Consider the following 14358-nt stretch of genomic DNA (forward strand, 5'->3'; position numbering starts at 1 on the left):
TATGAAGAGGACATTCACTGGTAACAAAAATTGGATTACTCTCTGGCCATGCTCAGTATCATCAGGTGATTGAACTTGTACAAAGAAATAATAACAGATAGCAAAGAAATAAGTACCACCCTTTCTGAACGACAGTACAATCAAGCGGATCTACATTAAAATACAGAAAAACAAATAGCGAGGCCGAAAATCGAATTCCGAAAATACCTTTTTTTTTGTTTACACTTTTTTCCATTTTAAGATCAAACATTTGACTCAAAAAAATGCGCCATTTTCGCCCTTGCTATTTTCTGCTTCGTTTTTTTTTGGCGGGCATTACCCAATCAAGCTACTGTCATTCAGTACATACACATATATCTGTCAGGAAGTCTGTGCATTGGGCAACTGAGCATATGGACCGTCATCCTTTCTCTGGGAATGGCGCTCAACATGCTAGTGAAGGCCAGTTTTTTTTGGTCAAAGTGGGCCCGTTTCTTGAGCAAAATGCGCCACATTGAAAAGTTACTGCACTATGCAGCTAGTAGTTTGGATGAGTATTACTGAACACACATTCTTTAAAAAAAGACCAATTTGCAACACATTTTACCAAATAACTCTACTTGGGTACTGCTTAAACAGTGTCTCAAATGAACAAATTGCCAACTGTGGGTCACTTTTTCATGGGTGCCAGAGCCAATTGTATGCCCCAGTCGACCCCGCCCAGGCTAAAGCTCTTAATGTGGGAAGGAAACTATCTCTAGATAGTCTTTGTACCCCTTTGGAGTGACCAATCACCACCATTGTATCCTCAAATCCAAAGCCAAACGCTCTGCGAATGAGTGAACATGGTTCATTGTTTCTAATATTTGCATGTTAGGGTGAGCCCTCTGGAAAATTACAGGAGTATTAAGGCCAGCATGCATTGTGTGCTTCGTGATTCAAGCTTACAATCCTTCTATCACCAACATTATTTACATATATAATGATCTGTGGTCATTCTTAATTCTTATGCTTCCAAATAGGTCTTTGATGGTATGCAAAGCAGTCTTGCACCCTCATCAGTGCTACTTGTCCCTTTCCATTCTCACAGGGGTATTTCAAAAGAGTACAATAGGCGTGGACCAGACTGTCCATCTTTACATAATCATTTTCAATCAGAAAATAATATATATGGTTATTCTAGGGCTTGATTATACAAATCGTTCAATAAGACCGGTGTAACTATATTATTAGGAATAAAATGTATACTATTAGAAATTAAAATAGTACCATTTTTAAAAGATCGATTTTAGAACGTTAGTACAATTAAATACATTCTTTTTATTTTTAGTTTGGGCTCTAGGGTGTTGCTTGTGACACCTGATAGCCAAAACTATTGAATTAAAGTACAGACAGGGAGAAATGGCATATGAGAGACACAAAGCCTGAAGGTGTGGTTTGGTTAGTTGCCCACCTATTGACTTCTGATGCCCATGCTAATCCCTAAGGACATTCCCACCCAGTTCCTGCCCCTCCCCGCCCAAAACACCTCCTCATGGGATCTTTTTGAGCTCTCTTTAATCAATCTTTATAATATATAATTGAACTTTGCACTCGGAGTGCCTGCCAGTGTTTTTTCAAAGCAAGTCTTCTGAGAGTTAATGACTTGACTGGCGTGGTAAACCCGTTTCTGGTGTAATAAAAATGTCTTAACGTGGTCTGCCTTCGGCCACTTAATGTGGAAAGACTACGTGTGTCCTTCACTGAAGTCTTGTTAAAAACAAGCATTGGCAAAGCCAACAATATTGGCTTATGTACAAGTATTAGGCATCTGCCAGGCACTGCTATTAGATGCCCAGGTGCTCGCGCCATTTCGAACCTGCTAGTTAATACCACTACGGCTGTGCCTGGCAAGTGCCTTTTCCATGCCTACACAGAAGCTCAAACTGTTGGTATTGTCAATGCTCGTTTAATTGTTGCTTGTGCAAAAAAATAGCCCCACCCGGCAAGATATCTGTGTTTTTCTCTGCCCACGCAGCTGACAGAAACAGCTTGGGTGGCGCTAGCTAATACGCACCAGGCAATGCGACGTTCACCCACATAGATTGGTGTACGATACGTCAGATACATCGGCGGTTCATTATTTTGTTCACTAAATAGCGTAAATTAGGAATACAAAATGCAGCAATAATATGCTTTAAGAAAGTGTAAAAACTCAAGTATTGAGCACGAAGCATGATACAATCTGTTTTACCATTCTCTCTTGCGGTAGCAAATTGTACTGGTCATGACTCCAAGCAGCAATGCCACAGCAATCGGAATGAATATGGCCAGGATGAGTCCCACCACTGAGAAGCAAGAGAAGAAAACACGTTACATATATGACAACATGACAACTGGCACATGTTAATTCTGTATGCAAAGAGGCTGAAAGGAACACAAGCCCTGCTGCTGCAGCCTATTTCAATGAATCAAACTACGCCAGCATCTCTGCAGGGTTTAGTTGCGCCTTCCATTTTATATTTGGCAAGGAATATATGAGCCACGCAAGGACTGTGAACGTATTCAACATGGCGGCGAGTGTTGGAGGTCCAGGGGGTTATGAGTTTGGGAAATGTACACCTCTTCCAAGATGTGCATGCAGGTATCAATCTGCAAAGTATTCCATCTTCCATTTGCTCCACACTGCCATGCAGTTGGGGAAGCATGGCTGGGTTCTCGCAGGCAATGTACAGATGCACAGGGCAAGTTTTTATTGTGTCTAGGGATTGTCACACAAATCCAAAGTCAGAATTTCAGAAGTGAGAGTCGAGGAACCCTGATGTGTTAGAGCGTTGAGGATGCCCTCGTGTGTTTAGGTTCATTGAACTATGGGTGACCTGGAGAGGCACCGATTCCCACATGTTTATTTATTGTATTCATTTATTTAACATTTGTATGGCGCCTATAAATCAGAAAGTGTTTATAGGCGCCACAAGACAAAAAGGGGTGGGGGGCAGAGGGAGAGGGATAACGATAACGTCCTACTAGGCCTTGTGACATTCGGATCATGCATGTGCAGTGTAGGGAGAGGGGAAGAGGGAAGAGTGCAGGAGAGAGCGGGGCACAGGGAAGGGCAAGTGCAAGGGAGGCCCAGGAGGGAAAGTGCTCAGGCAAAAAGGGGGGAAGTGGTAGTCAGTGCGAGGCAGGGTGGACCAGATTAAGTTGATTGGTCAGGGAAGGGTGCCCCGGGGCAAGTGCCAGTCAGGGGAGAGGGGGAACACTGGTCGAGGACGGCTTGGACCCTGTAAGGCTCATGAGGGAGACCGGCAATCAGACAGAGGCAGGTGGAACTAGCAGGGGAGGGGGAGGAAGAAGGAAGAAGAGAAGAGCAAGGTCTTGAGAAGCTTCTGGAATTTTAGGAGATCTGGCTCAAGATGGAGAGGGGCAGGGAGGCCATTCCAGAGGAGCTAGAGGACCGAAGAGCTCTAGCAGGGAGGTATTTCGGGACATAGCAACTGAGGAATGATTCTCAATTACTGTCCAGCTTGAAACCCTGGAAACGGGTTTATTGCATTAAGTGTGCACACAGCAAGAAAGAGTGGGTAAATACATCTATAACATGTCCTACAGAGGAAGGGCAAGCCATGTGACACAAACCACACAACTACAAGTGCTTCCACAGTGAAAGAGCTTAGCCATGAAAGGGAGCACGGTCAGATCATCCTGCGCAGATGTAGATTTGCTTTCCATGAAAAGGCCAGCTTTACTATTTCCAATGTATTTCTTGAGTTGGAAGCAATGGAACAGTATAAATCAGCAGAGATTACAGGCATATATTAGATGGTTATTGTGGGGTGGCAGTCCTTACAACATATCATTTACTGGCAGCCTACCATTTACGCTAGCAGGGAATAGTTGAGTTACTCAGAAACATCTAACAGGGCTGAAGCAGGTTCTGGGGGTGAAACCTGGGGTGAGGGTGGCGAGTTGTTGAGTGTGGTCTTCAGAAGTGATACTGGGCTGGGTGGGTTGGGGGTAACATTTGACTCCTGGATATATGGTTTCATGTTGTACAATTGTAGAATGCTGCAAACTAGGACTGAATTAATCAGAACCCCGAAGAATCCTCATGAATGCACAATCCTTCAGTATTGCCCAATGCTGTGTGGACAACACCAGAACTTTCCAATGGCAGCTGTCGCTCATTAGGTTTGCTGTCGCTCATTAGGTTTGATGTGGCCAGGGATATTCTAAGTTACAAACCTCATATCGGATTCAGCGAAAAACTGAATGTGTTATGTGCATGTTCCCTTGCATACTATTGATTTAGTTCATAAGATCAACAGGATGGAGGTGGGGTCCAAAACTAAAGCAACTATATTTCAGTCTAGGAGGTATAGGAAGTTAGGATCTAGCCGTTTGCATTTATTTGCCTTGCCTGGGAGCGGATGGCCACTCTTGGCATTTTAGTGTCATGCAGCAGAGGCCATGAACGAGCAGTCAATAACGTCAAACATGTACAAATGATCAATTCACAAGGGGTTTATTACAATACCACTCATTTAAAGTTACTACTTCTCGTTAACTCATATGTGGTATTTTATGAAGTGGCTCATTTTACATCACTAGTTGTTGGTAGCCCGATATGAAATATCACTAAAAAACAATGGAAGTTGAACTCCAGTTTAGCATCTGAAAGAATTGTCTGGTGGGAAGTGTGTGAATGCTGAATAAACACACTGAATTTGGTGGCAAACTGAACCAAATATTTGTAACAGTTCTTTGTATCCACTGGGCCCTTTCACTGACTTCCTTATTCATACTTTTCTGGCCTTCGATGGTCTTTGGTATGACAACTAAATCCTAAAGCAGTGCTTAGAGAATGTTAAACCCCTCCGCCCATGTAATCACGCATATAACACACATCTTGTTACACCCAATTGATGTACATGTGTGCTTCGGCTACAAAGAGAACGTCTACCCGCTCCACCTGTGTAACCTGCCATATCACGCACCTCTTGTTTAACCCAAATGAGAATTCCAGTTTGATGTGTGTGTGTTTGATTATTTTCATTATGGTAAAGGAGGGCAGGCCTGAGATGATCATACATGTACAGTATTCCAGAATCCTACTTACAATTGTCCGGTGTATCCACATACAAGGATCTCAGCGGGCTTTTTCCACCTCCAGTATAGGCTTGCAAGCCCAACACGTAGCGGGTTCCACTTTTAAGATCACGTATCGTCAATATTTTTGTTTTTGTGTCTGTGATATTCTTAACTTTCATGTCAGACCGCCCTGGTTAAAAAAACAAAACATGGCACATACATCACATACAGTGACAAATCAGTTGAAATGCTTCACTGAATAGCAGATAATGTGAGATCTCAATCGCTTCACCTTGAGAAGCGTCTGCAGCAAAAGCAATGAGGACCCGATCGGCAGGACAATGCTCCAAGTGCAAGATTAGCTCCATAGTCAGTCACTTGTTTGAAGCTCAGTGCTTTGTGTTGTTGTCTCTCCAGCAGCCACTAGGAGTAAAGCCTAGATAATCCATATCTATATCACCTTCTAAGACTGTTGCGGAATCCAACTGGACATTGTGTGAATCACTCTTGGAGCTGCACATTTACGAGGGTAAACTTCGATCACATTCACAACACTTTCCCGTGCTCATTTTTCACAGTGCTCAAATATGTTGGGGTGCATTGCATTGGACAACATATTGCGCCTTCAGAACCATGAGGATGATAATGATTTGTATAGTGCTTTCGCAAAAAGCACTTTAAATAGAATATTTACATGCAATTATCATGCAACTGAAATTGGTACTCAATCAACTTCGGAAGGATAAGGGCTGAGTAGGCCTAGCCAGGATTCGAACCTGCTACCTTTGATCGCAGCAGTGAGAGCTCAAACCACGGAGCCATCTTACTGGCTGATACCCACTCATTGAGCTATACAGAGGCATTGTTGTGTGATGTATCATACAGTTGTACATCATTTCAAGTCTCTTCAGTTGCTCCTAATGTGCAGCAGAGAAATCAATACCTTGAGATCACAGAGGGCACAAGTTGACACCAAGAAGCTTGATTTTAAAATCAATGCATCATTCACACAAACTGTGCAAAATAAGAATAGCAAGTAAAAAGGTTGACAAAACACATATATACTTGGCATTTCACAGAAGACCAAATCCCCTAAATTTGCATCTAGCACCCTGTTTAAATTGAGCTTTCTAGCAGCATTTGTGTTCGTTTCCTGGCTGTGTTTTACTTTCGGGCAGTAGGTGCTGCCGGGTAGAGTGCTAATCGATTTCCCTCTTTCTGTCCAAGCAGTGACACCATTTCAATTATCACTGCTTGCATAATTGTGGGCACTGTGGTGAGAATGTTGTGCCTTTAGTTGGCAGCGCTGTCCGGTTTCATATTATGTAACTTGGGAAGAACATTTTGGGATTGACAGGAGAAGGCTCCAACGAAAGAAGAGCATTTTTGACAGTTGGTGCAGGTAGGAATTCTCATACCTCTTTGGAATAGAGGAGATGGAGGGGGCGGATGCTGTTTTTGTAAGGGGACTAATCCAAATGTTTCAGGACTATGAGTTTATGTCCTACTCTTTAGGACTCCCTCCTCTTAGCCTTTGCAATGGAGTCCTAAACCTCAGGACTAGCCCACTGTGTCCATCAAGAGGGAGTATCATAATATACAAATGGAGGCAGGGATTTGGACTTAAAGTTAAGGATATGGGTGGTTGTGAGGGGAGAGACCTTTTTTATTTTTGCTCTTGAGTCGCTGGTGTAGGAATTCTCACCAGTGGTCATCTGTAGGCATGTCCTACAGGACTCCAGTAGCTATAACAGCCTCACTCATATCTTTATCCTCCTCGTTATTGCTTGCTACCCATATCTCATCCATCATCCTCGACCTCTTGCTGCATCGACCAAAGCTTGCAACCTGGGGACAATTGTTGAAAGTGGTGACAAAATTAAACAGTACCTCCTAGTCTCAACCTGCTCAACATCAATAAAATCTACCCCTCCCCACCAATCACCCAACAAAGACTCAGGGTCGCAACTCTAGTCCTCGATCCACCCTCCTCATGGGACTACCCCTCTACTGCTTTGCCCGTTAGCACAGTTCTCAACTTTGCCACCTGCACCCGCCACACATTACCACCACACTCGTTATTTAAGTCACTCTTCTGCTTTAAAATTGATAACCTATCAGGCTCGAACTATGCCACCTACCAGCCCTCACATTCTCTCAACCTTCCCACTTCCTCCAGTTTTCACGCCTTGCACCTCACCACTAAATCCTTCACCTGAAGTCAACAGTATCCAGACATTGGTGAGGTTTAAGATGCTTTAAACGTTCAGCTCCTATCAATAGAAAGAGCCCATGAGGTAAACTGTACACAACTGTAAATACTGCAATAGATGTAGACTATATTCATCCGTGTTGCCCTTTTCTATGTTCTAATCAGCCTCCTCTACCACCCCGTTTGGGGTGTCATTCACAGGTCACTGCTGAACTATTGAAAAGCACCCAGCAATATGACTGCTCAGTCCACCATGTGACCTTAAGCATAGAGCATCTGTTCAAAAGCTGCACAGTTGAATAATCGTTTTCAGTGTGTTCCTGGTCAATAACTCTCGACACTCTACACAGGGACACGTATGTCACCTTTATAACACATTTTGCAAATACATATCTGATTGCCATTTCTGCCATTGAATGTCCACTATCTGTTTGGAGATCTCCCACTACAAGCCACATGTTTTACCTTGTGGACTTGCAAAAGTCCTTAACACATAATGGGGATAGTTCGCACAGTAAATATCAGTTTACAATCACAGCCTAAATGAGATGACCAATTTGTCAATCAGCAGGATTAATGGTTTTTCAAAAGCTTCATGTGAGCCCAGGATGTTATGAGCTGTCCAATGTATGCAAGCATTGTAGCACACCAAGTGAATGTTTGTGTTGGCAAAGGGCGTGGAGAGTTGATAGACAAAAAAAAACACACAATGGACATGTTTGAGTCAATGCTTCTTAACCACTGATAATACCTCAGGTAAGCATTGTGTATCATTTTTATTATCTTTTTGTGCAATTACAGTAGGAGGTTAGCTCTGGAATTCAACCAAAATCTCCTGCAAAAGGAGCAGCTGGACCAGGCATCTAGGCCACACCCCTTCATTATTAGGCAAGCAGCCCCAGAGACGCAGTGAGGTGTAGACAGTCTCCATGCCGATAGAAACTTTGCTCTATGACAATCAAATTAGGAAAACCGAACACAGACAAGAAATCTGACAAATGATGCTCGAGTTAAAGCTTTTAAAACACTGCCAATACATGTGGCTCTCCCGAAATGGCATGGATAGGCCATATGTGGACACCCTGTGATTACCTGCAGTTCCATGCAGATGCTCATCAGTGCTAAGCTATTAACCCTTTGCATTGTTTTCTCGAATGTTAAACCTAGTTTGTAATGGCAGTGACAATGTAAAATGTGTCCAGAACTCTTTGATAAATTGTATGGAGGAAGCCAGACATTGAACAACATCTAAATCACAAAGTGATTTGTCCGTGGAGGGAGTGGCCGTGAAGAGGGTTCCCTTACATCTTCTCCTAGTGACAGCGTACCTACATGCAGATTAGCATAACTGGGCGTACATGGTCAGCTTGGATGCAATGCACCATGGGATAACTGGGGAGAAGCAGGATGCTTACTGGACCCTGCATGCTGGAGCCAAACTGATCACTTTGATAGACATGGATGGTGAAGGCAGGGAAAAGGGAGGGGATTGAAGATAGGGAGCTGGTTCTCCACGAAGAAATCTCCCAAAACGAATCCACAGGAGGCTAATAAGGGACCCCCCCTCATTGGTAGAGGTTACTGTAAACCATGACAATGGGAATACGTGCCACACAATCAACTTTAAAAGACAAACAAAACAAGGGTGGTCATATATCCCTGGATTGGTAAAATTGAAGTAAAAGTCTCTGTAATAGATACCATCAATTTTCCAAACTTGTATCGATCCTGGGGATTTTGGTGGATTTCCATGCAGTTTAGGTGAGGCAGAGCAGACTTTCAATGCCGACCAGCCTGTTCGATCCACGTTGGAACCGCAACAGCATTACTGCCAGCATGATATTCTCACGCTGAAATGACCGTGAAACCACTCCTCTATCTCAGTAGGGTGTGGCAGAGAGGACAAAACAGGAGATGTATCTTCTGTGAGGGAAAACAAGGTAGGAGAGTTTAACCAATAAGGCCTAGAGTTCAGCCACTTGCCTAGTCAAGATGAGCGCAAAAAGGAAAATCGTCTTCAGGGTGAGCAATCTCAGTGAGCAGGAGTGTAAAGGTTCAAAGGCAGCTGCATAAGGAATGCAGAATCGGATAACAATCACAGTAAGTCTTGCAGTAGGAATACCACCAGACTGGAAACTAGACTGGCTTGCAAGGAGAAAATTAGGAAACAGAAAAACAGTCTTTCGCATGCTACACTCTAGGTCACAGTGACAATCCACAATGCTCCAAGTCTTCTTTGGTTTAGAAAAGAACTGAAGATCTGGATATTCCAACAAAACCTTGGATTACAGCTATCTTGTGCACCCCCATCAGTACCCTGTACTGTGATAATTATCACGGTTTACTTTACGACTTATTCAATTATTGCTACCAAAGTTTTGCTTTACGTGTTACTTTTATTTTATTGGTGTCTTGTATAAAGGCGCCAGATCACACAAGTGCTTCAACGTGCTGATGTCACCTGGTTGCAGCCAGGATGTAAAAGCACGTAAAGATCATTGACATTTAATTAGGGTTAGTAAGCAAACAATTTTAAGACCCAAGAGAGCACGTTCCATAATTGCTAATGAGACAGAGGGGGGAGGAGTGGATGAGCACGAGAAGAGTTATGAAGCAAGGGTAGGGTTTGAATGAAAGTAAATAAAGTTTACTAAAGAGGTAAAAGTGCTATGGGGTCTGAAGGTGCAGATCAGGTAAGTGCTATTGTGGTTAAAGATAGATGATGGGAGGGAGAGAAGGGTTGGAGGGGTAAGTAATAACCAAGGTGGAAGGAGCGGGAGTAGGGAGGAGCATCTGGGGTATCCAAGTGCTTATATAGTCAAAAAGGATTGGTGTCCAGATGAAGGAGGGAGTGGAGTCAAGCAGACGAAGTGTAAGGTGTATGAAGGTTGAGGTGGTGTTAGGTTTCTGATTTAAGGTTGGCAGTGTACCAGGTGTTGAATTTGGGTTATTGTGAGATGTAGTCTGATATGTTCCATAGGGTGGGGGCAATGGAAGACAATGATTTCCCTCTGTGTTTTTTGTGCCGTAATATGAGAGGTGTGAGTTTATTCTTATTTGATGACCGTAGGTATCTATGTGGGATGGGAAGCTTAAGGAATTATTGATTGTATAAGGGTCTAGAAGAGTGGATGGTTTGTTTTGTGGGTAATATGTAGGGTTCAGAGTTCGATTTTAGTTTTGATGGGTAACCAGTGGTGTTTTTGGAGCTGGAGTGATATGATCGTAAGGCAGGAGGTTTAGTATGAACCTTGCCATTTTATTTTGGATAATTTGGAGGGATTCTAGGTTTTCTGAAGACAGACCAATAGAGAGAGCTGCAGTAATCTAGTTTGAGTATTAGGGCATCAGTGATTATGATCTTTTGGTGAATATGATATGGCATTTATAACGCGCCTGTACACAATTGTTTCTAGGCGCGACAAGACAAGGAGAGGGAAACAAAAAGGACAAAACAATGATTTTACTAGGCCTTGTGTCCTTCAGATAGCGCAAGAGCAGGGATTGCAGCCAGCGGGTGGCAAACAAGTGCAAGGGAGGGGACTGCAGGTTTACAGATACAGACCACAACTGCAGGGGAACCAAGGGGCAGTGCACGATTGCAACTGGACAGGCAGGGACCTGGTCCCAAGTTCAGAGGGTGACCAGGTGACCAGTGCATGGAACAGGCTGATTTTCAGCAAGGGGGAGGAAGTGAGAAGGCAGAAGCAAAGAGAAAGGTCTTGAGTTGCTTCTAGAATGGGAGATGGTTCTGCTCAAGTTTCAGAGAGGCCAAGAGGCTGTTCCAGAGGGAGGCTCCAGCCGAAGAAAGAGATCTGCCACCAACTCTTTGCTTGGAAAAGCGACTGACCCTCAGATAGTTGGAGGTGGAAGAGGGGAGAGCTCGAGAAGGCAGATATTTAGGAAAAGAGGGTTGGAGGTAGTGTGGTCCCAGGCCCCAGAAAGCCTTGTGGACAATGCAAAGGGTCTTGAGCTTGATCCTTGACAGCACTGGGAGCCAGTGAAGGGATGTCAGAGCTGGAGAGATACAATCCCTGGGCTTGAGGCCAAGGAAAAGTCTTGCAGTCCTGTTCTGGAATAGTTGAAGATGGTGAGTAGAGGCAGGAAGATTTAGAAAGAGGCTGTTGCAGTAGTCAAGCCTAGAGAGAACTAGAGCTCTGGAGACAGTGAGCCTCTGGGACAAAGTGAGGATGGGAAGAATACCTCTGAGGAGGTGCAGCTGGTAGTTTGACTTCTTAGAGATGTGAGGAGAGAAGGAGAGTGTGGAGTTGAAGATGGCCCTGAGGTTCTTAGCCTCACAGGTAGGAGAAGGAAGAGGGCCCAGGGTGGGCAGCCAGAGAGTGAGAGGAAAAGAGGGAGCTGGTGTTCCGATGAGGAGGATCTCAGTCTTACTGGCATTAAGGCAGAGATCATTGGTGGCACGCCACTCCTGAATTGCAGAAAGACAGTCTGGAAAGAGATAAGGAGTAGAGGCGGCTGAGGGGAGCCTGAAGGAGAGTGGAGTGTCGTCCGCATAGCACTAGAAGTTGGAACATAGGGCGGCTATGCGGTGGGCAAGAGGTGCCAGGTATTGGTTGAACAGTCAGGGAGAAAGTTTAGACACCTGGGGAACACCACATGTAGAGGGAGAGAGGGATAGAGGAGAGGAAGGCCCTCAGTTGGACCTGGGAAAATGGATCATTGCGAAAGGAGGAGAGCCAGGCCAGAGCCTGATCAGTGATACCCAGGTTATCACAGAGCCGGTTGAGCAGCATGGCATGGTTGACCGCATCGAAAGCAGAGGTAAGATCGAGGAGGATATGGCCAGAAGGAAGATTAGAATCGAGGTTTGAGAGCAGGTATTCAAGGATGTTCAGGAGAGCAGTTTGTGCTTCTGGCTGCTCTGAAGCCAGAATGATGGTCATGGAGACAACCAACAAATTCAGTGTGTGTAGGTTAAGCTGGGAGAAGGCCAGCTTTTCCAGATGTTTGCCCAGGAAAGGACTAATTGAGATTGGGCGATAGTTGGCCGGGAAGGAGGAATCAGCAGAAGGTTTCTTAAAAAGAGCGTGCACAAGGGAATGCTTCACAGGGCAGGAGAATTTTCCAGTGGCGAAAGAGTGATGCAGAAATCGGCCAAGGCTGGAGCCAGGGGGTCAATGTGGTACTTGATGGCTTTGGAAGAACCTATTTGGACAAGACTATCATAGATCAGACGTATCTAGAAACTTTGTCAGGGGTGAACAAAGGAAAGGAGTGGAAGGGAGGAGGAGAGGCGGCTGCAGGAGGAGGAGGATGGAGAGGAGGAAAGGGTGGTCGGGATGTCCAGAGTTTTAGTGATGAAATGAGAAGTTGGGGCCATGCAGAGGGCCTGGGAGGATACAGGGGAAGTAGAGACTGCAGCAGGATTAACCAGCTCCTTGCAGATTTTAAAGAGTTCAGCCGAGTAGTTAGATGCCACAGAGACGCAGGCTTGGAAGTGCGCTTTCTTCTTAGCAAGGACAGAGTGCCTGTATTGCCTTTGGAGAAAGCGGCAGGCCAGTTTGTTAGAGGGTGTACCTGTTGCCCTCCACTTCCTCTCAGCCACCCTACACTTAGGTTTAAGGGTGACGAGGTCCGATCGTCGTACCAAGAGTTGCACTTAGATTTGGGCTTCAGGCGGATCCTCATGACAGGGGCAAGTACATCAAGAGTGTCAGAGATAGAGCAGTGATGGTTAGAAAGGGCTGTGTCAAGGTGTGAGTCAGCCAAGCCAAAGATGCAGAGGGAGGAGAGAAAGTGGTGGCGAAAGCCTCAACTGACAAACGCTTCATGGGTCGGATGACCGAGAAGTTAGGTGTCAGAGCTGGAGTAGGCTTTGCCTGAGGGGTAGCGAGAGACAGACGAGAGGAAATGAGAAAGTGATCACTCCAGTCGAGAGGAGTGGTGAGAAGGTTAGAGAGGGGGAGGTCTGAGGAGATCAGAACATCAAAGATGTGCCCTTCAGAGAGACGGAGAGAGAGAGTCACAGAGGTTTCAAAAGAGTCCAGAAGGAGGACAGGAAACATCCAGGTGGATGTTGGGGTCTCTGAGAAGGAGAAGTTGAGAGGTAAAGGCAAGGAGGGAGGAGGCAAGGTGCACCTACTCAGAGAGAAAGGAGATTACCTGGCCAGGTGGCCGGTAGATAGTGGTCACAGTGAGAGAGAGAGCCTGCAGACCAGGCATTCAAAGGAGGAATGGTTCTGCATAGGAATGATAGAGGCAGACATCCACTCTGGGAAGCTCAAGGCTACACCCCCACTGGGACGGTTGGTTCTGGGCCCAGAGAGGACCTTGTAGCCATCAGGGAGGAGAGTGTCAAAACTCATGACAGATCAGGCCATGAACCACGTCTCAGTCAGACGAGAACATCCAGGACGAGTTCTACAAGGAGATGGCAGATGTCAGATGAGTGTTTGACAGCTGAGTGAGAGTTGAAGGTGGCAATGTGGAGGAGGATACCATCTTTGAAAGACTTACAGGTCTGGGGTACACCCTGAGGAAGTGTAGAAAAAGCCAGAGGATGGGCAAAGGAAGAAGGAGGAGAGGGCAAGGTAGCCAAGGAGGCGGAGGAGGATGCCAGAGGGGTGGTGGAAGAGGGAGGCGACAGGGCAGCCAGAGAAGCAGTAGAGGGTGCCGAAGAGGTGGCAGAGGATGGAGGTGGGAGAGGAACCAGAGAAGGGAAAGAAGGGACAGCAGGAGAAGAAAGGAAGTTGATATGGCATGGGAAACTTCTGTCAAAAAGGAGGAGGTTGGCCTGAGGGCCTTGGACCAAGACAGTGCCATTTAGATAAACATTATTGATGGTCTTGGAGGAGTGGAAGGGGGCCAGGAGGGCCTCCTACTGTGTACCACCATTAATGGGTGAATAGGAAAAAGGAGAGAGCACAGAGACCATATGGAGGGTCCATAGGCCTGGAGAGGGAACGACGAAGAGGATGTCGGTGAGCGTCTGTCTGGAGGAAGCGCTGGTGTAGGTATCAGCAATAGGGAGGCCTGGTTTGTAGACCAGGATATCCCCTTTGAACTTCTTTCTCCCAGACTTAGTGAGAAGAAGATAATAGTCAACAGAAAGCAGTTGGAGGTGATGGGTGAGACAG

At 45.4% G+C, this 14358-nt stretch overlaps 1 protein-coding gene across 3 annotated transcripts in view; it reads right to left on the bottom strand.

Moving 5' to 3' along the window:
* Positions 1-14358, bottom strand: part of LIFR (LIF receptor subunit alpha) — a 624070-nt gene that overhangs the window by 53378 nt on the left and 556334 nt on the right. For all 3 annotated transcript variants that reach the window (XM_069627155.1, XM_069627156.1, XM_069627157.1), the window contains exons 18-19: positions 5078-5239; positions 2213-2306 (exon numbers count right to left, since the gene is read on the bottom strand). In XM_069627155.1, the coding sequence (XP_069483256.1) occupies positions 2213-2306; positions 5078-5239 (256 nt within the window). The remainder of the gene's footprint in view (positions 1-2212; positions 2307-5077; positions 5240-14358) is intronic.

Source organism: Ambystoma mexicanum, chromosome 6p, assembly GCF_040938575.1.
Source record: "Ambystoma mexicanum isolate Mex_15411 chromosome 6p, UKY_AmexF1_1, whole genome shotgun sequence".
NCBI classification, from domain to species: domain Eukaryota; kingdom Metazoa; phylum Chordata; class Amphibia; order Caudata; family Ambystomatidae; genus Ambystoma; species Ambystoma mexicanum.